General features: G+C 55.5%; 8 protein-coding genes across 8 annotated transcripts; 5 read left to right on the top strand and 3 right to left on the bottom strand.

The window, feature by feature from the left end:
* Positions 1-600: 600 nt before the first annotated feature.
* BBK36DRAFT_1114089 (kinase-like protein) lies at positions 601-3659 on the top strand (the record flags this gene model as incomplete). Its single annotated transcript, XM_024889984.1, has 3 exons — positions 601-729; positions 951-3459; positions 3514-3659. The coding sequence occupies 3 exons, from the start codon at positions 601-603 to the stop codon at positions 3657-3659; spliced, it is 2784 nt and encodes a 927-aa protein (XP_024751169.1).
* Positions 3660-4918: 1259 nt separating this feature from the next.
* On the top strand, positions 4919-6055 carry BBK36DRAFT_1193993 (hypothetical protein; the record flags this gene model as incomplete). The annotated part of the gene is made up of 2 exons (XM_024896834.1): positions 4919-5114; positions 5184-6055. The coding sequence occupies 2 exons, from the start codon at positions 4919-4921 to the stop codon at positions 6053-6055; spliced, it is 1068 nt and encodes a 355-aa protein (XP_024751168.1).
* Positions 6056-6541: 486 nt separating this feature from the next.
* Positions 6542-8725, bottom strand: BBK36DRAFT_2669 (kinase-like protein; the record flags this gene model as incomplete). The annotated part of the gene is made up of 7 exons (XM_024897998.1): positions 6542-7448; positions 7508-7798; positions 7859-7905; positions 7956-8156; positions 8209-8500; positions 8562-8568; positions 8635-8725. 7 exons carry the CDS (start codon positions 8723-8725, stop codon positions 6542-6544), a joined length of 1836 nt encoding a protein of 611 aa, XP_024751167.1.
* A 1526-nt stretch (positions 8726-10251) lies between these two features.
* On the top strand, positions 10252-11902 carry BBK36DRAFT_1134737 (hypothetical protein). The gene is made up of 6 exons (XM_024892407.1): positions 10252-10397; positions 10460-10634; positions 10693-10770; positions 10804-11700; positions 11746-11777; positions 11821-11902. The coding sequence occupies exons 1-4, from the start codon at positions 10256-10258 to the stop codon at positions 11696-11698; spliced, it is 1290 nt and encodes a 429-aa protein (XP_024751166.1). The 5' UTR covers positions 10252-10255; the 3' UTR covers positions 11699-11700; positions 11746-11777; positions 11821-11902.
* A 424-nt stretch (positions 11903-12326) lies between these two features.
* On the top strand, positions 12327-13313 carry BBK36DRAFT_1167146 (ClpP/crotonase; the record flags this gene model as incomplete). Its single annotated transcript, XM_024895010.1, has 2 exons — positions 12327-12514; positions 12683-13313. 2 exons carry the CDS (start codon positions 12327-12329, stop codon positions 13311-13313), a joined length of 819 nt encoding a protein of 272 aa, XP_024751165.1.
* Positions 13314-13400: 87 nt separating this feature from the next.
* Positions 13401-15941, bottom strand: BBK36DRAFT_1167145 (oligomeric Golgi complex component; the record flags this gene model as incomplete). The annotated part of the gene is made up of 2 exons (XM_024895009.1): positions 13401-13678; positions 13790-15941. The coding sequence occupies 2 exons, from the start codon at positions 15939-15941 to the stop codon at positions 13401-13403; spliced, it is 2430 nt and encodes an 809-aa protein (XP_024751164.1).
* Positions 15942-16406: 465 nt separating this feature from the next.
* On the bottom strand, positions 16407-18230 carry BBK36DRAFT_1115387 (hypothetical protein; the record flags this gene model as incomplete). The annotated part of the gene is made up of 1 exon (XM_024890127.1): positions 16407-18230. One exon carries the CDS (start codon positions 18228-18230, stop codon positions 16407-16409), a length of 1824 nt encoding a protein of 607 aa, XP_024751163.1.
* Positions 18231-20405: 2175 nt separating this feature from the next.
* BBK36DRAFT_1114359 (hypothetical protein) lies at positions 20406-23480 on the top strand (the record flags this gene model as incomplete). Its single annotated transcript, XM_024890019.1, has 7 exons — positions 20406-20616; positions 20754-21130; positions 21204-22334; positions 22407-22739; positions 22798-23175; positions 23241-23351; positions 23418-23480. The coding sequence occupies 7 exons, from the start codon at positions 20406-20408 to the stop codon at positions 23478-23480; spliced, it is 2604 nt and encodes an 867-aa protein (XP_024751162.1).
* Between the last annotated feature and the right edge of the window lie 373 nt (positions 23481-23853).

Here is a 23853-nt window from a genome sequence, read left to right as displayed (position 1 = left end):
TCCCTTCCGATCCCCAACCCGACCACAGGATCCTCCTGCACGCCGGCGCTCGTCTGACTCGGCTCGCGGTCTCTCTCCGACACTCCCCTGGCCTTTTGACTCTTCTTTGTTTTGCTGCTTCCATCTTCTTTCTTTCCTTTTTTTCCCATTTCCTCCTTGTCTCGTCTTTCGCCGTCTTCCTCCTTCAACCCTCCTATCGACGCCGTGCGTCTGCTTCGTTGCTAACGTCTGTCACCATCGACCCCCAGCAACTCTCATCGATCGTATATACTACATCATCTTCACCCTATCGGATACCTGCCGCCTGCCTCAACCTAGTCATCGACTTTCCCTTCTGGGCCTTCGATTACTGCTACACCGACTTCCCATCTCGTTTCATCTCCCTTAGCCCGTTCGTCATATAGCCCTGTCTCGTCGCGTCTCGCCTCATCACGCCCTTCTATTCCTTCTTCGCCAATCGACCTGCCCGTACAAAGCTTCGTTCATCCGAGTGTACATGACAACCTCTCTCGACGGCAAACACCCTCGAACCTTGTGAGCCCCCGGGCTGTGACCGACCTCGCTCCTCTTCCTGCCACCGACAACGTTATACAGGAAGTCATGGCGAGCCGACAGGACAGTTCCTCCCTCGGCTCCCGGCGGTCGGGTGGACGGAACGTAGGCCAGTTTGTCATCGACAAAGAGATTGGCAAAGGCAGCTTTGCCCAGGTGTATATGGGCTGGCAAAAGGTGCGATACCCTTTCCCTAGCCGCTGTGGTTTCACCAACCAGTTTGCTCTCCGCCGCCGTCAACGGTGTACCCTCGCGATGCGTCAAGCTGCTCTTCTTCAACCGTTTCCTCTAGCGGCTCACCCTCCATGCCGCGCTTGTCGCCGCGCCTCAATAACCTCCTCTCAACTGTTCTCCCTCTTGTGGCAAAGTGTACGCTAACCATGCTTCGCATTCACCAGGACACGCGAGCTGCCGTGGCCATCAAATCCGTCGAACTAGATCGCCTGAACAAGAAGCTGAAAGAAAACCTATATGGCGAAATCCAGATTCTCAAGACCCTTCGACATCCGCACATCGTCGCCCTCCATGACTGTCTCGAATCCGCCACGCACATTAACCTCGTCATGGAATACTGCGAGCTCGGTGACCTGTCCCTCTTCATCAAGAAACGTGACAAGCTCATTACCCATCCCGCCACCCACGACATGGCCCGCAAGTACCCCAGCACCCCTGACGCTGGCCTGCACGAAGTCGTCATCCGGCATTTCCTCAAGCAGCTGGCGAGTGCCCTGGAGTTCCTACGGAGCAAAAACTACGTCCACCGCGATGTCAAGCCGCAGAACCTGCTGCTGCTGCCCTCGCAGGCATTTAGGGAACAGCGAAACCTCCCCATCATGGAGGCCAGCCAGGACTCGTTGATACCAATGTCCGGCATCGCCTCCCTGCCGATGCTCAAGCTTGCTGATTTCGGATTCGCCCGTGTTCTGCCCGCGACGTCTCTCGCCGACACCCTCTGCGGTTCACCCTTGTACATGGCCCCGGAGATCCTCCGTTACGAGCGGTACGATGCCAAGGCCGACCTGTGGTCCGTCGGGACTGTCCTGTATGAAATGATTTCTGGAAGGCCCCCCTTCCGCGCGAGAAACCATGTCGAACTGCTGAGGAAGATAGAAGCTGCCGAAGACGTCATCAAGTTCCCTAGAGACATCCCCATTACGCCCGAAATGAAATCCCTCGTAAGAAGCCTGCTCAGAAGGAACCCCACGGAGAGGCTGCCGTTTGAAGACTTCTTTTCCCACCCCATCGTCGTCAACGAGATCCCAGGTCTGGTGGAGGACGACGTCCCAAGGCCCGCTAAGCGCGAGCTGAAGACAATCCCTCAAGGAGAAGTTGCCGCCCCGTCACCGCGCGTTGGCTCCCTGCGAAACGGGACCTTCGAAGCCCCGCCCACCAGGTCGTCTCGGGAAGTGCTGCCTCGGTCATCGCCATTGACAGAGAGCCCCAGCGAGGGTCGACATCGGCCGCCGTCTGGCGAGTATCACCGGCGGCCAAACTCACCCCGGGAGGCTGGAGCTGGCCTGGGCATTCAGCGCCCAACAGTGTCTCATGCCATCTCTATGCCCAATCATCCACGAGTGTCCAAGACATCTCTTCAAAACACCTCGCCACCTTCGTCTCTGAGCCAGGACATGCGCAAGGCTCGAGTGCCAAGCGGCAAGGCTCTCACCGAGGAAGAGGAAAAGGCCGCCCAAGATGTCATGTTCGAGAGAGACTACGTGGTTGTCGAGAGGAGGCACGTCGAGGTCAACGCGCTGGCAGATGAGCTGGCCGCGAACGAGAAGCTGGCATCGCAGAGTCCCACGTCACTGAGGTCGAAGCCGCTGGCTCGGCACTTTTCGCAGCAGGGCGCCCCGACCTCGACGACGGGAGCCGTCGCCGCTCCCACGTCGCGGACGCAGCTTGTGGCGCAGGGCCGAGCCGCCCCAGACCGCCGCTCATCGTACGAGAAGGCGCTGTCTGCGAGCCCCGGATCGGCTTCGAGCGCCATCACCAAGGCCATTCAAGATGCCAGTCTCCGTCTCTTTGGCGTCAGGGTGCCCATCCGCACCAAGGGGCAATCTCCGCCAACCTACCTTCCGTACCCGGCCTATCCGACGCCGCCGACCTCGGCCGGCCTACTTGGAGACGGCAAGAGCATCGCGTCGGAGGACGAAGACGCCCGCTCCGCGCAGGCCATTGAAGACTTTGCCACCCGAAGCGACTGTGTCTACGGATTCGCCGAGGTCAAGTATAAGCAGCTTGTCCCCATGGCGCCATCCACAGACCACGGGCTCGGCGGCGTTGGGGCCGACCAACTGTCTGTGGACGACGACGGCCTGACAGCCGAGGCCGTTGTGGCCCTCTCTGAAGAGGCCTTGGTCCTCTATGTCAAGTCGCTTTCCCTACTGGCACGGGCCATGGACATTGCCAGCATCTGGTGGTCCAAGAAGAGCAGAGGAGACGTCTCCTCCGGCCTCTCGGCTGTTGTCTCGGAATCCATAGTCCAGCGCATCAATGCGGTGGTCCAATGGGTTCGGCAGCGTTTCAACGAGGTCCTGGAGAAATCCGAGATTGTACGCCTCAAGCTCATTGAAGCCCAGAAGGTGCTTCCAGAGGACCACCCGAGCCATCCGTCAAACCAAGGCATGGAGTCGAACCTGTCCGCCGCAGGAGCGGGAATGGACCAGGTATATCTCACACCTGGAATCACGGCGGAAAAGCTCATGTACGATCGGGCCCTCGAGATGAGTCGTGCTGCGGCCATTGACGAGGTGACGAATGAGAACCTGCAGGGCTGTGAGATTTCATACATCACCGCTATTCGCATGCTCGAGGCCGTGTTGGACAGCGGCGACGACGCAGGCCTTTCGAGGACCAGGGAGAGCTGCAGCGACCTTGAGAGCGACGAGGAAGCTCATATTCGGAAGAGTAAGTCTTCATCACCCGATTTCCCTTTCGGAGCAATGGCTAACGTGACCCAAGTGATTTCCATGATTACTGGCCGACTATCCATGGTCCGCAAGAAGCAGCACATGATTGCCGAGGCGAACAGCAAGACGCAGCCACTAACCCGTCGACGAAGCGGCGACGTCACGCCTCGCAGTCCCCTCTCGCAGACGTCGTCGTGAGCTCAGCCCCACTGAAGGAGAACTCGGTCTCAAACAACAATTGCAGCACTCATCAGTTACGATACGATAAACAAAAGGAAACCCCTTACATAACACTGGAAGCCTCACGGCTGGACATTGATTTGGACGATCCCAGTACTATTGCCCGAGGTCCAGCAGACCTCTTTATTTCCTTTTTTTTCTTTTTCTTTTTTTGGTTATTCTCTATTCGAAGGCGTTTGGGGAAAGCAGGACAAACAGGCACCAGAACAGAATCCCCGCTCAGGTAATGGAAGCGGGCGTTTGGGGTTGATATTTTCCATATTTTCATGTTTGAAGGGTTTGGGGATCCATGGCCAGGCGTTTGCTTTACTCGCTTTTACTTCTCCAGCCGGAGCATGGCTGATGATACTTCATTTCGTCTACGATTATAGTTTATTCACAAGCAGTGGATAGCAGCAGCTGCTAGCCAGCGGAGACACCAGGCTGAGCAAGGGGTGAAGATGGTGGTTTCCACTCTCTGTCACTCTCTATGCTCGTCTCTTTTCATCATACGGTCCAGTTACCTACATCGACCTTTAGCTCTTATCTCATTCTATTTCCTCTTTCTGGATCGGGGATCTAATTGATGTTTTTTCTGGGGGGTTACGGGTAAGGGCATAAGGGTCCGGACGGGAAGTGCAACCCTTTTTCTGCTTTCATTTGACCACTATTTGGTGGTGATGGGCAGCGGTGGGATCGGGCATGGGCTAGGACTGGTTCTTGTACGTGAATTGGTATGAGTTTAGACGGTTGCGTCTCAGCGCGTAACCTAGTTCATGGTACCAATGCCATTGCTGCTGATTAGGAAGCCGTCGTGCCTTGTTCATGTCTGGAGTGACTGTGTTTGTATGTGTTGCCTCGTTTGAACTGGGTTTCGCGAACTGCTCGTGAATGGGACGCCGACGTTTGCATGTGCTGTGCCGGAACTGATTCACCTTTGATGGGAGTCACCGCGAGAGACGGTTTGCGGGCTGAAACGACCGAGTCACTCTGTCTTTCATCTGGTTCATCTGATCTTTTTGAAATAGAGAAAATATCCCCAAGGAGCACGAACGGTCGTCCTTTCCTAACGATCTGAAATTTCCCTGGTCCTCACTCGAAACAGCAAAATCACCCTTTCACGTAAAACACCCCTTCCTCCCAAGCTTAAGACAAAAAGATCTCTCTCTCTCTCTCTCTCTTCTCTCTCTCTCTTCTCCCTCCCTCTCTTCTCTCTCCCTTTCTCCTCTCTCTCCACAATGCCACGCAATGACGAGGACGACAACGACTATCAACCAACAACCCTCCTCCTCCTCGCCATAAGCAACGCCGCTGCCAACCGCCGCCGGCACCGACACCAAGCCCCCTCGCTCTCCTCCCTTCCGGGAAGCCAATTCCCACTGGTACTATCCCAAGCATGTCATCCCAAAGAAGAAGAAGAAAAAGAAGAAGAGGGCGTCTTCAACAGACCCGCGCAGCTACGTAGTAAGATTGAGAAAGAAGAAGGAATTGGACAAGGCAAAGGTGGAGAAGACGGAGGAGAAGAAGAAACAGATGTTTCAACAAGGACCAGAATCGCACAACTTCACAAAAGGAGGCTGAGGGACTGGCACATGGGGCGGTACATGAGGAACCAGCTCTCAAGGGCACAAGTAGACGACGCGGTCCTCGGCCTCGCAGACCTCTTTCTCCTGCACGAACCAGAACCACAATTCCTCTCTTCTTCTTCATCATCATCTTCTTCCTCCTCCTCCTCCTCCTCCTCCTCCTCCGTCAAACTCCCTCCATCCAACGCCGCCGCCGCCGACGACGACGACGACGACTCCTTTTCCATACTGAGCAGAAAAGTAAACTCGCTATGGAACGCCAACCAAGCCCGCATACGCATGGCCCTCCCCCGCTACGTGGAGGGCTATCCCGTCCGGGACCGGATCCAGCCGCCGCGCTTCCAAGCCCGGACGACGCAGAAGCCTTCCGGCTGGGGGGACTGCCTGCAGTGCCTCGCAAAGGGCCTGCCGTGCTCGATGAGCATGGAGACGACGAGGGGGGAGGGGCGGGACGTTGCGCGGAGGGGGTGTAGGAGGTGTGTTAGGGATGGGGAGCGGTGTATCGTCGAGCATGAGGTGGAGGAGGATGTTGATGACGATGATGATGATGACGATGATGGAGAGAAGGGTGAGGGAGGGGTGAAGAAGGAGGAGGAGGAGGAGAGTGGTTTGTGGGACTGGTGGGATGGAGTGCCGGACCGGGGTCAGGATGTGGATTCGGCGGCGGAGGCAGTCGAGATGTGGGAAAGACGGCGAAAGGGGGTCAAGCTCGAGTTGATAGGGAGTCGTATGCTGTGGGTTGAATCAAGGGGCTTTGCGCCGCGAGGGATGATGAAGTCGAGTGACTGACGGGTGAAGTTTGATTGTGAGCTCGACGACTTGATCCACCTCATGACACACATATGCCCTTGTCCGATTGCTTATGGGAAGCGTCACTTGTTCCGTCTTTTAAAGAGGAGAGCTTTTTGTAGTCTTCGCAAATAGCGTTTATATACAAGCGTGATTCGAACGTGTGGAAGCGGATCTGGTCTTGCCAAGCCCTTCCATCAGCTTTGAAACTTATCCGTGACAAAAGACAGAACTCTCCCAACCTCAGGTGACCATCCGTCATAATGTTTCCCTGGTATATCCCTTGTTATCCATCAGATACGAGAGCACCAAGGTGCCGTACCTTGCCTCAAAATCATCAAGCCTCAGCCATACTCCCTGTGATGTCCTGTGACTTTGAGAGAACCGATATCCGAAACCATCCCTCGCAAAACGTTACAACTCATACATATAACTCACAACCCGCAAGGTTCACATCCATTGGGGAAATTGTCAACTTGTATCCGGTTAGCCTCGGCGTCCCTCAGCTCCAGCGTCTTCACTTTCCACGATAGCCTGCATAGTATCAGTCAGAAACTTGGCATTCAGCCGCTTGAGTTCTGCCAGCACTTCTTCTCTGCGATGCTCGTTGCGTGCTTGCTTCAAGTGCCTATTGAGATCAGGAAGAGGAAGCTGAAGCACATCACAGATTCGTAGCTGACGAGATGTCAGGATCCGGACCTCTGGTCTGCGATTTCCAGCATCACCATCACGCTGCGGCGTAACCAGGCTCTGCTTCGCATTCTGGGTGGTATCTGGGATCTCCTTTGTCAGTTGAAGTTTGGGGGTTAGCGGACCAGATCCTTGAGGGGACGACAATCCTGGCAGCGGTCCAGACTTGGCCGCTTGGCCGCTCTCCTGAGCACCCCCCAAGTGTCCCGATGTCTCGACGCAGGATGGAGAGGCCCAACGCATAAGCCTGAGGCCGCTACCACCAGAAGTAGTAGCAGAAGCTTTGGCAGGTGTTGGAGCAGGCGAAAGGGGCTGAAGACTGGCCAAATCCCAGGGCATCGGCTTGAGGTGAGTATCATCATCGGTCAGCTCGGTTTGACACCGTTGATCGAGCTGCTGAAAGAATTCGAAATGTTTCTGCGGGGTGCAGAACCAATCGTGACACTCTGCTTCGGCAGCAGTGATCCTGTTCATTGGGGCCAGTTGGAGGCATGCCAAGACAAACCGTTGGCTGTTGGAGGAGCGCTTTGGCGATATGTCTTCAATCATTGTGTTGACCATCTGCTCAAGGGATTTCTGGTCCATGCGAGTCAGGCTTCCAAAGCACTCCACATCAAAGGTCAGCATTCTTAGGGTGACGAGGCCAAGGGACCACATATCAAGCGCCGTTGTTTGGGCTTCCGCGGCCGAAAAGAAGACCTCACTGAGATAGTGTACGCATTAGTTCAACAATTTCTGATAACTCAAGTATGGACGACTTACGGAGCCTTGTACTCAAAGGTGCCAATATCAGTCATCATTCGGCTTCGACGAGGAACAGCGCAAGCCCCAAAATCGGACAGCATGATTCGATGATAAGCTATCTTGGGTGAGTATGCCAGCAGGATGTTTTCCGGTTTCAAGTCTCTGTGGATGATGCCTTTTCTGTGAAGATAAGCGAGACCGCGCACAACCTGTCGAAGAAGAACTCTGCAGTCAATCTCCTGGATAAACTCGTGACGATTGATGAAGGAAACAAGATCACCACCAGCGGCAAGCTCTGTGAAAATGTACCTGAAGCATCGTTAGTACCGTATGGTTGCCAAATCAGTCAATCACGAGGTCTCTACTCACAGAGTATGTGGGGAAACGACGGCGTCAATGTAGGGCAGGATGTTGGGCTGGAGAGAGTTAGCATCGTGCGGCCGTCGATTGTACAAAACACACTCACATGTTTGAGCTGTCGAAGGACGTCAATTTCCTGAAGCTTTCGATAAGAATCTTCTCGTGGCATCGTGCCATCCTGCTTGCCCAGGTTGACGAGCTTGCAGACCAGCTGCCGCTTGGTCTTGGATTCGATGGCCAAGTAGACAGCTCCCTCTGCACCGCTGCCGAGGCATCGTGGCGTTATGAGATACTCATTTTTGAAGAACTATGCTTGTCAGATGAAGCGCACCCTGATGATTATCGTGAGGAAGACAAACCTGGCATTCTGCTGTCTGGATGGCGGTCAGCGGCCGAGTGGGTGGCTTTCGAGGTTGGCGGAAGAGGAACTTCCAATGAGGTTGAATCTCAATGACATCGCCGTCTTCCAAGAGATATCCAGGGGTTATCTGCGGGCCGCTGCCAATGAGCTGGCCGTTGACAAACGTTCCATTGACGGACTTGCGATCTCTGACGTAGACGTGGTTGACGGACGGTTCATAGACAATCACGTAGACTTCACAGTGGTTTCGTGAAGCAAAGTTCTCCGAATCATTCTGAAGACAGAGGGCGCTGCAGATCAGCAGTCAGTAATGGCATCCAGAGATCCAAAGCTGGTTCGCTCGCATATTACTTGGCTACTGGGTCCCGTCCAATCTTGAAGATTTCCTGCTCCTAGATGGGAAGATCTTCGATAGGCTGGTCACTGATGCGCTTGTCAATGAAGCGGAGATATGCGGCCGGCAGTTCATAGTCATCATCGCAGTGCTGATCTGCGTTGGCTGGTGCAGCCTCCATGGTGAGCATCCGATTGGTGGCAGTCAAGGCGAAGGTGAGGGTCAAAGGCGATGAGGAGAGTCAAGGCGAGGAGGAAGTACGGAGTACAGCGTTCAAATATGGGATAAACAGCTGGTCAAGGGACCAAAAAGACTTCACGCGTGCACCTTGGAAGCGGAAGAAATTTCTGAAACTTCACGAGATTGGCTTCCTTGGTCTTCCCTCAGCGGTGTTGCTACCCTGAAAACTTGCGGGCAGGACCAACTCACAATGTTCATCTCGCTCCTGCCTTCTTTTCTTACTTCTTTGCTCTTTCACCTTGAGAGCTACAGTGCGATTACAGTATTGAGTGCTAATCGTACTGTATCATAGTAGCTTACCTAAGTCGATTGGAGCAAGCTCGGGCCCCTCACCCGACCACGTGATGCGCGGGGGGTTTGTGCCCTACAGCAGCCTTGTCAAAGTGCTTGAAATTCCCCCGCTCTCTCGAAAGTTCCTTTCTTGTACCTCATCCCAACAACGTTTCTCGTCAAAGAACAAGTAAGAGCTCCCGCCCTACGGCGCATTGCCTGGCATTTCGCAGCCACGGAGTGCATTGGAATCAATCCAATGCGCTCTATGCTGCGAGTTGCCGTTCTCGCCGCCATGCTGTCGCGCGAATCACCCCGCTAACTAGCTTCCAGACGCATCGTTCAAGATGAGAGCCAAATGGAGGAAGAAGCGCGTTCGTCGCCTTAAGCGCAAGAGAAGAAAGATGAGGGCTCGCTCGTAAGTGTCGTCCAATGTGCTTTTGCCGCTGCTGGAAGCTCGGTGCTAACCCGACCTTAGCAAATAAACGACTCGCTCTTCTACCTGACTTGACGCATCCCTCACATTTTCAATGAGTTCACGATGATACGACAAGCTTAGCTGCTGCACCACCACGGGTATCTCCCGTGACGATCGCGACCATTCAATTGGAATCAGCATACCGGTGCGCCCTGCCAATTCAGCTATGGGAGTTTGGACGAACGCGAGAGATGGGAACTGGACAATTTCAGTCGGGCAAAGACATCGTTTAAGGATGCAAAGCCATGGAGGAACAGCTGCAACATGAGGCACGCGGAGGATCGAGATACGCTGCTTGACAAGCTACAAATGCAGAATCTACTTCATTTCCAACTTACTATTGAGCTCCTACGTGACGTCCTGTCTTTACCGTGAATATCGAAGATACACTACGAGTACTCAAGCTCCTCTGAGCTGGCATCCTTATGATGCTCGTGTGACCTGATTGATATATTTTCCACCCGTTTGTGGGCGAGCTTGCATTTACCGATGGAGCTCCTGCAGCTCTGCTCCCCTGCTGCTGTCGTGACGTAAATCGCTGCGAACCGGCCATGTGGGGTCTTGTCTCGCGCTCTCACCGCCCGCTCGGAGAAACACCGGCTGCTGATTTCCTGCCGCCCGATAACCAAAAATTTTTGGAGCAGAGATATCCCACTTTAGCATCAATTTCAGGGCCCCAAAACAGAGAAGAGATCCAGACCGGCTGGCAAATAGGCAGAAACCATGTCGGACCTCAGCACCAAGAAGCGGAAGCGAGATGGCGAGAAGAACCCTTCGTCGAAGAAGAAGGTCGCCATTGACGCACCGGCTTCGACTGCCACCGTCTCCTCCGTCCTTCGGCCCAAATCCTGCCCTCCTGTAGTTGGTATGCAGCATCTCGGCTGAAAATCTGACACCATTCGCGCCCCTACTGACGGCGCATTACAGTCAGCACTCCCGGGATGGAGATGCCCTCAGATCTAGTGTTCAACTCATATCTCCCCAAGACTGCGTCATCAAAATCGAAGAAGAACGCCGACAAGAGGCTTCTCCTTCACTCTACTACCCACCGAAACCTAGACTACACAGCACGAGAAGAAGAGGGGCGCGACTCGAAGCCACTGTTGAACCACTTCATCGGCATCTATGATCCCAAGACTGGAAAGATGGAAGTCGTCGAGGCGAAGAAGATGGTTGTGCGCGGCACCGTTCGTTCCAAGCAGGTCCCGACTTCTGCATCTCAGCAGCAGGAGAAGAAGGTAGGCTTCGGCCCCTCGATGCCACCTCGACAGACGGGATGGGAAAATGCTAACAGAAAAAAAGACCATGCTCGACCAGAGAACAGATCTTGGCCAGACGTTCGGAACGAAAAAGGCCAAGAAGGCGATCCAGGACAAGGTGCTCAACGCAATCACCCCACAGAGAAAGACGGCCGACGGCAGACCGGTCCAGCTGGACGACGCCTCCAAGGCGACGCTCAGCTCAATCGGCGCCGTCACATCCACAATGGCCTCCCGAGAAGAGCTGCAGGCAGTCATCGACGAGGCCAAGCCGGTGCCCAAGGCCAACCTCGACGCCGACGAAATCTACGACGTGTACCGCCCCGAGGAGCTCATCGGAGCCGACATCCTCAATCTCGTCCCCATCCGCGAGTGGCAGGAGAAGGCCAAGCACGGCGAGAGCATCCAGTTCCGCTCCCGGTACGTCGTCTCGCGCGTGCAGGCCATTGCCTCGAACGAGTCCGCCGAGATGCGCCTGCGCGTGCTGCGATACCTCTCCATCGTCCTGCTCTTCTACCTCTACTCCAAGCCCGGTCGCCAAAGGGGCACGCGGCAGGTCCCCCCGCGCGACAAGCTCCGCGAGCTGCTCGCCCCCGCGCCCGAGGCCGTCATCGAGAACATCCGGCGCAAGTTCTCCGACGCCGGCCAGCTGCGCAAGTTCCACATCGACCTGCTCATCGCGCACTGCTGCGCGCTCGCCTGCATCGTCGACAACTTCGAGGTGGACACGCAGGCCCTGCGGGACGACCTGCGGATAGACCAGCGCATGATGAATCAGTACTTCCACGAGATTGGCGCGAGGGTCAAGCCCGTCAAGGACAAGACGGAGGACCGCATCCTGCACGTGGCGAAGCTCGCGCTGCCGCTGGATTTCCCGAAACAGCGACAGATCAGGGCGCGCCGATGAGGAGGGGGAGAAGAAGTGTATATGGATTTGTGAGTAGAGGGGGGGGCAAAATGTAATGAGAATATTGGTGAGATGGGGGCGCGTGGGAAAAGAGCCATGATGCTTTCTTTCAACCCGGGGCGGGCATTGCAAAGGGCGATGCACATTTTTACGGAGTATGTAGTACCTTTGATCATTCAGCTTTTGTCAGTGTATAGAGGCATTTCTTCTTTTCAAAATATATCGCTCAGCATTTGCTTTCCCTACAAACGGCCTCTCTTTTACCGCTCTTTCATCATACATCTTACATTGGTCTTTTACTCAGTCTGACAAGGATGGAAGAAAGATCGAGGTTGATAAGCTTCAGTCCAACGGAAATCCAAACCCGCGGAACCGCTGCCCCCGCAAAGAAAAGGACCCTTATTAGCCGCCAAACCTCGGTATCTGGGCAACCGGGGTCAGACACAAATCTCACCTCACCTCTCACCTCAAGTCATTCATTCATTCATTCATATCAAACGTACAACTTCATATATATATCAGACAAGCAAGCGCATATAAATTCCCCCCCTTGCTTTTTCTTTCTTTTCATAACATCATATCCGCCACCAAATCCCATACATACAATCCCTCATACAATCTATCGGCCATGTCGTCCAGCGTCATCTCCATCGACTACCGCGGCCGCGTCGCCGTCGTCACCATTGCCAACGAGAAGAAGCTCAACGCCCTCACCCAGGCGCAGTACTACGAGCTTTCGCAGGCCTTGAGGGAGGTCGCCAAGCATGACGAGGTCTTTGTCACGGTGATTCTCGGCAAGGGGCGCTACTTTTCTGCGTGAGTCGACTTCGTACTTATTGTGTCTATCATCTCCATTCCTACTCATAAGGCTTCTTTCTATGGTCTCCATGCTTTCCCCCCAGGATGATGATCATGATGATACAATTGTCCGAGGGGTACCGGGAGTGAAAACCAACAATCATCAAGACTAACACCCAAAAACAGCGGCGCAGACGTCTCCATCGGCAGAACCACCCCAGACGACCCCCACGAAGCCCGCAAGCTATGGCTCCAGTCCTTCGTCGCCTTCAACCTCAACATCACCGAGGCCTTCGCCTCCCACCCAAAGATCCTCGTCGTCGGCCTCAACGGCCCCGTCGTCGGCCTCACCGCCGCGCTCGTCGCCCACGCGGACTTCGTCTACGCGGCGCCCCACACCTTCCTCCTCACGCCCTTCTCCTCGCTGGGGCTCGTCGCGGAGGGGGGCTCGTCGCGGGCGCTGGTCACGCGGCTGGGGCTCGCGAGGGCGAACGAGGCGCTGATTATGAGCAAGAGGATCACGAGTGCGGAGCTGGAGAGGTGTGGGTTTGTGAATCGCGTCTTTGAGGAGGTGGGACAGGGGGAGGACGACAAGTTCAAGGGGTTGGTGTTGAAGGAGGTGGATGAGAGGCTGGGGGAGCATCTGGTTGGCGATAGCTTGTTGGGCATCAAGAAGCTCATTAGGGGGCCGGAGCAGAACGTCGTCAACATGAGCAACTTTAACGAAGTGTTTGCTGGGCTGGCGAGGTTTGAGACCGGTGTCCCGCAGGAAGAGTTTAGAAAGGTTGCGAGCGGCGAGAAGAGGCACAAGCTGTAAATGTGAAGAAAATATTGATAAGCTTGCTTGTTCTGTGTATATCAAATTCGTGCCCATAGATGGACTTTGAGAGGGGAAAATGGCGTCTCATGCCAGTAGACCAAACAGCAGACTCGTCCGGCTCCAGAAGTTCTTTGCCGCCTTACCGACGTGTTGCCGTGAGGATTCATCGAGGCCGCTGTGCCCATACACTGCATCTTCCAGGTTTTGGAACTCGTCTGCCGTCTCTCCCGCCTCAGTCCCGACGGAAAGGCGGAGGAGGGAAATGTCGAATAGCCACTGGATGCAGAGATCCCGCAGCTGCTCGTTGCTTGGCGCTGTGCCATCCTCTTCCTTTCCAGCGTCCTTTTTCTCACCCTCCCTGGCTTTTCCATTGTCTCCTGCCTCTGCGTTTCCTTCTCCGTCACTTCCTTGGCCATCTGACTTCAGGGCCGGCTCTTTCTCAGCATCGCCTTGTGGTTCGTTTTGTTTCTCACCAGGGCCCTCTGCATCATTTGCTTCAGTCTCCATCTCGGTTTTCTGCTCTTTGACCTCCTCGGCATCTTCTTTCACTTCCTTCACCTCCTCAGCAAACTTTATGCTCTGAAGTTCTTGATTCCATGCCTCACACAATCGCCGGCTAACGTGCTGCTTCAGAGCGGTCATCGCAGCTGCGGTCCATAGATCAACTCCCGCATCAGACAAAGAGAGCAACAAGCTGTGCAGGAACTGAAACGTCTCTGGTGCTGGCTGATTGGGCAACGCTGGGTCCCCATCCCACAGCGGTCTGCCGACGACTATCCTCCCGGATAGGCCACCCGACACGAACTCATCAACCGGCAACTCTGATACCGAGACCACAACCGCTTGGTGAAGCGCCGGGACCATACTCAGACCAAAATCCTTGACGGATTCGCGCTGCGGCAGTTGGCGACGGATGTCTCTCAAGACTCGGATCAGATACATGGCGATGGCACTGCGGCTGCCAGTCTCGGATTTGCCATGCCACAACTGCTGCATCTCCTTTTCAAGGGCTTCAAAGGACGCATCGAGACTGGTGTCAAGTTTTTGCTGCAGCATCTTCGGATCGTCCTTGCTCAGCAGCTGCTGCCTCGCCTCGAGGGTCTCTTCATCTTCGATTTCGTCAAAGTCGTTATCCCACCGCTGCTTCTCCAACTGCCCGACTACCTCCTTAACGTCGTCAATGATGTGAAACCACGAGTAGTAGCAGTTGAGAGCTTTAGACACGGCATCGCTGCGGCCGTAGAAGCGTGATGCGACTTCTTGCAGGAATGGGCGAGCTCCGCTAGACAGAGCATCTTCGTACCCTTCTTCATCCCACAACCCCGGCAGCTTCCCAGTCACGCCATCCTTCCAACTTTCCAGCGTAGCCTTGACTTCGGAGCCCACAATATGAAGCTTGGTGACCTTGGACTCGAGAACGGCAAGCAGTTGCGTGTTGATGGCGTGCCTCAAGTGATTTTGCATCTCCTCCGGATCGATTCCCCGGACTTTGCTGCCCTGCCGTATCCATAGCTGAAGAAGGTTCGTCCGCAGTTCCGTTATCGACTTGAAATCATGCATTGGCTCCAATATCTTCTTCAAACCGCGGAGCAGCACCTCCTGCCCCTTTTCAACCCAGCTATCAAACATCTCCTTTGCCTGTGTCCCACTCAGGTCGTCGTGGCGGATAAAGGGCGTAAAATACTGAATGTCTTCGCCACACCATCTTTCGAATATGTCAAGCCGCAGTCCCTCCAGCTTCCGTAGCGAGGCATCCTCCAGCAGAGGCTTCTTAGTCAGAGCATGGAGCGCCTGCGAGAGCTTGTTCGGCACCAAGGCCTGTACGTCCAGGAGAGTCCGGGCATAGAGCTCAAGGCTTCGGATGACATCGTCTGCGCTTCCCACCCGTTCATCCTCCTCAGAGTCCAGGGTGACCGCGACGGCTTTGAATCTCACTTCGAAAAAGTGCCGCAGCGTGTCCTTGGCCCCAGAGCTGTTTGCAAGGCTATGGGCAGCGAGAGCCTTCAGCACGTCGTCCCTGTTTGAATCGGCAGCAATCTTCTCCAAAGCCTTCTCCAGCGTTCTCCGGAGCCGGCGGCGTAAGCTGTCGAGCTTCTTCCGGGCCGCATCAACAGCTTGTCGCGCGTCGTCCTTGAGCGCTTCTTTCCCCAGACTATTGACCAGCAGACGGCTCAAGACCAACACCTTGGCCGCCACCACCAATCTGTCGCCTGTACTGAAGCTCTCGTCCAGCTCTCCACGACCCCTCAGCAGCCTCCCAACAACCAGCAGGCATCCATCCAGCAGCCTCTGTCTCGCTGCTTCGGCAACGTCTGCTTTCCGCTCCTTTTCCACAAAGTTGGCCAGCGCAGCCACCTTCGTCGACACCACCGCTCTGCCGCACCGCCAGCCCATGCTGCGCAGAAGCTCCTGCACCGCATCGTTGTCTTCGTGCATCTGGACAATGGTGTCGGCCGTGCCCAGCAGGTCGCGGTATGACCCGCCTACGCGCGTCCGCAGGCGGCTCGCCTTGTCCTCGATCTCGACATGGAGGGCCTTGTGGATGGAGCGGATCTGGGGGAGGGTATGGTTCGCGGAGAAGATTTGGTCCGAGGTGGTGAACTTGCTGGCATCGATGGCAGCCATTGCGGGCGCTGTAGCGGCTTGGCTGCGAGGACGAGAGATTCAGACGTTATGATATCGGCGGCATTGGAAGCTTGGGCAACGCAACTGGACCAGTTGTATGGCTAGGGCTGTTTTCGCAGCTTGGAGATGAAGATGTGAGGTTGAAAGGTAGCCAGATTAATGCCTGTTGATTTGAGTGGGGCAGAAATGATAGCTTGGATGAGCTTCTACCCTTGAGCCGTCTCCTTACCCTGAATAAGGTAACATGGGATACCTTACCTTAACCATGGCCACAGTGAAGGAATACACACATGTCAATGACACAAAGGCATCGTGAGAAGTAAGCTAAGGTACTTACTGTGAAACGAGACAAGGCAACAATAGCCAAGAATGACCTGGAGCACATCAACATCACTTACAAAATGCAAGCCCTAAGTTGAGTCCAATAAACCATGAGGCGTGCATATATTAATCGCAAAAAGAATTCTACAGCTTGATACTCTTGATGACGGTGGCATTGATACCGCTCGTCTCGCCCTGGTAGCCTCCCTTGGGCTCGCCGCCCTGCCAGACCGGCTTTATGCTCTTCAGCTTCTTCTGCTTGGCCTCGAACTGCTTTCTCCTCTTGACTCTCGGGTTTCGAACGTCCTTGCTTCTCTTGGGCGCCAGACCCTTGTTCTTCTGGATGGCATACGTGATCTTGCGCTTGCCGTCCTCGCCAATCTCCTCGGTCGGCACCACTCTGTCGGCCTTGCTGGCGGCCGCATAGGCTGCGTATCGGGCCGCCTTGTCTTCCTTCTTGGCCTTGGCACCGTGCGCCACCATGTCGTAGTATTCGTCCTCGTCGTCGCGGATTGCGTTGGCAGCCTTGGAGTCTTCCTCGTCGCTGTCGTCGCCCAGGTTCGCGCCAAGCTTGGAATCCCTCTTGCCGCGCTTCTCAGCCTCAGCCAGGAGTCGAGCTTGACGGTCTCGGAGGCGCTCGCGGTGAGGGATGTCCATGTCACCACCTGCGTCGCGACCAGCACCGGCACGGCGGTTGGCCTTTTGCACAATCTGGGATGTGTAGAACTTCAAGCTCTTCTTGCGAGCCGCCTTGTCAGCCGCAGCTCGAGCGTCCAGGGTTTCCTCCTCGCCAAAGTCTGAGCTGTCGTCATCCTGAGAGGGTACCGCCTTGCTCTTGCTCTTTGCCTTGGACTTTGTGTTGATGGGCAGGTCGTAAAGATCGGCAACGGTCTCCTCAATCGCCTTGGCCTTTGCCAGCTTCTTGGCCTTGCTTGCTGCAGAGGCCGCGGCCTCCTTGGCCTTCTTGGCCTTCTTCGCCTTGGTCTGTGCGGCCAATGCTTCCGTCTCCAGCTGAGCAATAGCATCAAGGCCTTGCAACAGCGAAGCGTCGCTAGGTGCACTTATTGATTTCATGTCCCTGACCCGCTCCCACGCCTCACGGCACTGGATCAAGGTCTCCATCACATCGTGCTCACGGAGCTCGGTGGGATCAATTGTCTTGTGCGCTTTGGCAGCATCACGAGCCGGGGACGTAAGTATAGCCAAGTAGCTAGCCAGCGAGGCAACGTAGCAGCCAAGGACCCAGTATTTGATCGCGGCCAGAGACTTGACGTCTGAAGCCTTGGCCTCTGTCCTGAAAACCTCTAGTTGGGGCTGGAGCTCCTGGAAGTCCTTGACCAAATAGTCGAATTCGGGGTACCGGGCAGACAACAACTTTAATCGCTCCTCGGGGCCCATGTCGTCGGTGATCTCGACCTCCTTGAGGACTTCTGTCACAGGTTCCGCGCTTTCCTCCGCTTCCTGCTCGCCCGTGAGCCACTCGTCTCCGTCAAAGATGAAGTCTTCCTCGGCCATCTTGGACAGCTTCTTTTGTTGTAATCGCTTCGCCTCGGTTTCTTCCTCTAGCGCATCGGCCTCGGTCTCGATGTTGTCGGCGTTGTAGTATTCCTTCTTGGACGCACCCCACCAATTTTCGTCGCCCTCTTCTCCATCGGCTTTGTCTTCTTCATCTTCTGAAAAGTCGGCCGTCTTTCGTTTTGACTTGCTCTGCTTGGGCTTTGCGCCGGAATCTGACTCTTCGTAGCCTAGCACTTCCTCATCCGAGAACTCAATCTCCTCCTCGCCCTTTCTCCGACGCTTCATGTTGGGCTCGTCGTCGAGCATGATTGTGTCCCGGTTCATGAAGAACTCGTCTTCTGAGTTGGCCACGTCCTCGTAGGAGGTGACTTTGAGGCGAGCGTCTGCCGGGTCCAGCTCTTTGGGTCCGCCGGACTCGGCAGCGCGGGACGCCTTTCTCTTCTTGGCCATGATGATGGTTTGTGTACTTTTGAACCTGGGGAAGTCGGGCGCCTCAATTCACGTGTTTGCGTTGCAGGAACCGTAGGAGCCTCGATTGATATGCTGGTGGTGGTGGATGGGCTATGCCTCTATACTACGGCCGCTGCAACTTTTTGAACGGCTCATGAAATTTTCCTGGCTGATAAGATAAGACCTGGAAGTCCCTGGCGCTAAATGTTTGCTTTGTTTCCGCCGGAAATACGTGCACCCGCCACAGCTCTGCTAGCCCGCCATCGCCATTGAGCGTGTAAGTCTATTCGAGCCGATTGGGAGGATATGGTACAGAACGCTGATGGCTATTTGTTTTTCTGGGAATGACAATTGCGACGGAACTGAATGTGTAATACTTTGTCGCATGTCTCCTGCATTTCCTCCTGTCGTACCACGAAGCGCTTCTTCTCTGCCTGTCCCGTAGACTAGATACGGAGGAAGCTTTCAAAAGTAATGTCCTCGCGTCGCTTACTATTTGGGCCTATTAGTAAGCGACGCGAGGACATTATTTTCAAAGCTTCCTCCGTACAAGTTATGTTATCGCGCCTGCTTACCTAAGCCATCCAGCACCAACCTCACACCCCCCACACAACGGTCACTGGTCTGCCGCCTCTATGCTTAACTGCGCCCGTGGCGTTCTCTTGTGACAGGCACTAGGCTGGTCTCTTGATCTCGCGTCGCTGACCTCGACGCCTCAAGCTGCCATCCCTCGCATGGAGTTCCTCCGCATCGAAGGCATCCATCACCGAATATCCGGGCAACTGTATCTTCTGGTCCGGGGTAAATGTAGGTACAGCTACAGCTCTAGCATGAAGCGACTACTACTCTGGATCGTACCGGTACTTGTTGCTGCACCGCGGCTGCAAGGCTGCTCGCCAGCAATGCATGTCGGATGATGAAATGCCAAGGCCCACTCACATGAACGAGTAATACAGATTCCAGACCAGACAATGACGCAGTCGTCGATGCTTCTGCCGAGTCACAAGTCGCCCTACTTCTCCATCAAAAAACGCCATCGAGATGCTGCGACCTTAAAAAAGAGCGTTGATAACGGTGCGGCACCTCGATCTGCATGCCTGATAGCAGCGTTCTACCTTACTGGAGTACACGCAGCAAATGCTCCGTTCCTGGCTCGCGCCATTTCTTGTTGTACCTATTCAACGCCTCTTGTCTGATGCGATCGATGCCTATTCCGCCAAATGCACATCGAACCCCAAACGGCACGGCGTCTCTCGGGCAAGTCGGGGCCCATGGCTGCCCAAGCCTCGACCGTCGAGACAAAGGCCCGGAGAATCAGTTCACCTGACGGCGCTGTTTGCGGCAAACGGGTAAAGGTGCCCATCAGCCTCCCCACGAGCGCCGCCGTAGGGGACCTGCGCAGCTCGGCTGGGCCAATTGGCAGCGCCTGTCGCTGGTCAGACAGTGGAGGCTCCAGGCAAGCTAGCCGTAGCTCCTGGCTGGGACTAGGCCAAATTGCAGGATACCTAAGGTAGGCGACGCACGCCCCGGGACGTGCAGATTGATGACCTACAAGAATGTACTCGTACCTACTTGCACGGTCAGCCTTGCCGGCTTGTGAGTTGAACGTCTGGACGCTTCTTTTCCCTTCTTGCTCCGTTATCCTCTCCATCGCATCATCACTCTTGCGTGCTTCTTCTGGCGGTTTCTCCAGCGAGCTCCAGAGCACCCTCTGCGGTGCCCAATACCGTCCTCGCGTCGGCTTCGCTATCTGCGCCTCTCCTTCTCCTCTCTTCTCCTCTCTTCCCTCCACCCCCTTGCCAAGGCCGCACCGCAGACCCCCAGGCAACCAGGTAAAGTGCTCCGTACCCAGTAGCTGGTACACCATCTCCATCGCCGGGCCAGCACCTGATGACCAACCTCAGCACCCTGTGGTGCCTGCTGGAGGTGTCATTGCTGCGGTGCGCTCGTGCTTGTACCTGTACCACTGCTGCTAACCGCCGCACCACCTGTTGCCGATAGCATCGACTCGTACCGTACCTTGATAGCCCACGCCCCCATCGAGGCTTTACCGCATCCATGATACCGTTATAACACCGAAGACCATCATCATCTATCCCATCGCCGTCGTCGTTGTCTCCGTTTCCTTCCTCTCCGCTTCATCGACTCTGCCCTCCGCCGCAACCACCCACCGCCATGGCGGATCGAGACGGCTACGGGTCGGCGTCTCAGCCAGCGTCTCCCCGTCTGTCTCGCCGTCCGCATCCCATGCGTCGCCAACACTCGGCAAATGAGCCAGACGAGCGCTCCCCACTGCTGCTCAGCACCTCCCGATCCCACGTTCGAATTCACAGCGGAGCTGCCTCGCCGCGGCGTGGCAACCTGTCTCGCGAACAGAGCTATTCGGGTATGGAACAAGCAACCGATGGCAAAATTGTTACACAAATACACCCCTTTCCTGCTGCTTTGCGTCCCCAGATATATCCCGTGTACATGCCGCCATGTGCCGCCATCAGATCGGCTAACAAGACCCGTGGTTCGTAGACAGCAGCAGAGGCACTCGGCATCACAGCCGCCGCTCCTCCTGGGGCCAGCGCCTCGCCAATGCCTTCTCCGAACGGTCCATGTCAGAGTCCAAGGGCTCCATCTTCCCAGACGAGCGGGTGTGGTACGATCAGTTCACAAGCACCGACTGGGTGCACGATACAATTGCCGATTCCTATCGCGCCAGGGCGCTTCGCAGCAGGAAGGACTTTGGTGGCCGGATCCTGACCATCATCGATGGCGGCCAGGGCTGGATTCTCAGTGCCCTCTGCGGCTTTGTCATTGCCTTGATAGCATACACCGTCGACGTAGCCGAGTCCGTTGTGTTCGACTTCAAGGACGGCTATTGCGCAAGAGCGTGGTATTTTGACGAAAAGGTGGGTGCAGCTGCATGCTTCAGGACGACGGAGGGATAGTAGTGTCCAGGCTGATACTAACATGGTGCTCCAGAGATGCTGTCCTGGTGGACGCACCGAGTGCACCGACTGGAAGACATGGTCCCAGGCATTGCATTACCACCCCTTCGGCGAGAAGTGGACTGACTTCCTCATCTACGTCGTCTGCGTCATCGGCTTCGCCCTCGCCTCGTGCTGGGTCGCCCTCTGGACCAAGACGGTGGTTCCCTCGGCGTACCGCCTGACCACGTTGGACGAAAATCTTGCTGCCGAGGCTCCTCAGGCGGCCGAGGAAGGCGCCGGCGATGACAGTGCCAGTCCCCGACAGGTGGTCGAGAGGAAGCCGGAAAACCCGCCAATGGTCTACTACTCGGCAGCAGGCAGTGGCGTCGCCGAAGTGCGAGTCATCCTCAGCGGGTTCGTCCTCCACGGATTCCTGGGTCTGAGGACGTTGATTTTCAAGATGCTCTCGCTGATTCTGAGCGTCTCTTCGGGACTGAGCATTGGCAAGGAGGGCCCGTTCGTCCACATGGCGACCTGCGTGGGCAACATTGCGTGCCGTCTCTTTTCAAAGTACGACCGCAACGATGCCAAGAGACGAGAGGTGCTCTCTGCTGCCGCCGCGGCCGGCGTGGCTGTTGCCTTTGGAGCGCCTTTGGGCGGCGTATTGTTTGGGCTGGAGGAGGTGTCCTACTTCTTCCCAGCCAAGACGCTGTTTCGCACGTTCTTCGCCTGCATCGTCGCCGCGCTGTCGCTTAAGTTTTTGAACCCATACGGCACGCACAAGGTTGTCATGTTCGAGGTTCGATATCTGGTCGACTGGGAGTACTTTGAGCTGAGTTCCTTCATCTTTGTCGGCATCCTCGGCGGCGCCATGGGGGCTCTTTTCATCAAGGCATCCAAGTACTGGGCACAGAGCTTTCGCCGAATCAAGGCCATCAAGACATATCCTATGCTGGAGGTGTTCCTCGTCGCCTCTGTGACCGGCCTCTTGAGCTACTGGAACCCTCTGACCAAGGTTTCCGTTGCGAAGCTGCTCCTCAACCTGGCGTCGCCGTGTGACCGCACCAAGGGCGATGGACTGGGCCTTTGCCCGAGGTCGGTGGACGACATCCCCGAGATTCTACGGACATTGATCCTTGCCTTTTTGATAAAGGGCTTCTTGACCGTGATTGCCTTTGGGATCGTATGTCTCACACATATACATCTCTCCCTCTTCGGCTGCCTCATGAAAGCAACATGCTAATCTGCTCAACAGAAAGTTCCCGCCGGTATCTATATCCCATCCATGGTCGTCGGCGGCTTGATGGGACGGATCGTGGGCCACCTGGCGCAGTGGTTGGTGCTCGTTACACCCGACTGGGAGATCTGGGGCGGTTGCGCAACTGCTTCCGACGGAACGTGTATCCAGCCCGGCGTCTATGGCTTGATTGCTGCCGGCGCAACCATGTGCGGTGTCACGCGGCTGTCTGTGACGCTGGCCGTCATCCTGTTTGAGCTCACGGGCAGCCTGGACTATGTACTGCCATTCTCTCTGTCCATCCTCGTGGCCAAATGGACGGCCGATGCCATTGAGCCGTTGAGCATCTATGTAAGTGAAGCCGGGGCAAGCAACGGCGAGCAACGTGGGCTAACTCGATGTCACACAGGACCTCCTTACGAACATGAATGCCTATCCTTTCTTGGACAACAAACACAAGCCCATCTTTACAGGAGATCTAACGGAGCTGGTCCGTCGCTTGCGAAGGGAGCGGATCATTGATATCACGAACTCGCCCATGGTTCCCGCTTCGAGCCTTCGCACCAAGCTCGAGATCCTGCACCGCCATGGGGAGCTCGACGGCGGCCTGCCGATCCTGCGAGACGATGTCCTTGTGGGACTCATCCCTGCCCCGGACCTTCAGTTTGCGCTGGACCAGCTTCCCGACGAGGGCTCGAACCTCTGCTTGATGGATCAAATCCCTAGCATTGATGACGACGATGGCAGTCAGCCGGACCCCACAGACTTTACCCAATACATCGATCCGGTACGTATTCTCGGATGATGCGAGATGAAAAGGTTCCGTGGATGCTAACCGTTACCGCCATACAGGCTCCTGTTGCATTGGATATTCGGTCGCCGTTGGACCTGGCGTGGGAATGTTTTGTCAAGCTGGGTCTGCGGTACATTTGCGTCCTGAGAGACGGCAAATATGCTGGCATGGTGAGTAGCCTTCGTCCACCTTCATCATCTCCAGGCAGTAGGGTGCTAATCAGATGTGCGCTTTAGATTCACAAAAAGACCTTTGTGAAGTATACACGAGAACTTGAAGAGAAGCAGAGCGGCCACTAAGAGCAGATTGTGGGCGCACTTGTTGGGAGATTGTACCAGTATAGAAGATGGATCTGTGCATTGGGAGGGGCGAGAGTAGGACTCGTCGAGCGTCATGGGGGTTTCATTTTTATTGCATAGGTCATGGCGCATCTGGCTTGAACTTGCGTGATGGCTTGGATACCAGTTGGTCCACCATTAAACGGTCTCTTGTTCTTCCTTTTCACAAGCAGGCGCGCTGACTTGCGCTGCCGGTTCGGCGGTATATTGCATTCACATGTGCTTAGGTGCACATGAGCAGAGGATTCATTGAGGACTTGAATCCAAGGTTCTTGTTTTCTTTTATTTTTTGAGTGGTGGAATCGAGAAGACTGACTTTGATTCTCATTCTGGG

Source organism: Trichoderma citrinoviride, assembly GCF_003025115.1.
Source record: "Trichoderma citrinoviride strain TUCIM 6016 unplaced genomic scaffold BBK36scaffold_4, whole genome shotgun sequence".
Taxonomy (NCBI): domain Eukaryota; kingdom Fungi; phylum Ascomycota; class Sordariomycetes; order Hypocreales; family Hypocreaceae; genus Trichoderma; species Trichoderma citrinoviride.
Note: the sequence above shows the minus strand (reverse complement) of the source record. Positions and strands in the feature narration are given on the sequence as shown.

Excerpts from the sequence above, each read along its gene's own strand:
- BBK36DRAFT_1134737 (XM_024892407.1), top strand. The coding sequence starts at position 10,256 with ATGTCGGACCTCAGCACCAAGAAGCGGAAGCGAGATGGCGAGAAGAAC. Across the intron at positions 10,635-10,692 it reads GGGCGCGACTCGAAGCCACT|GCGAAGAAGATGGTTGTGCG; the intron begins GTTGAACCACTT and ends GAAGTCGTCGAG. Across the intron at positions 10,771-10,803 it reads CTCAGCAGCAGGAGAAGAAG|ACGGGATGGGAAAATGCTAA; the intron begins GTAGGCTTCGGC and ends CCACCTCGACAG.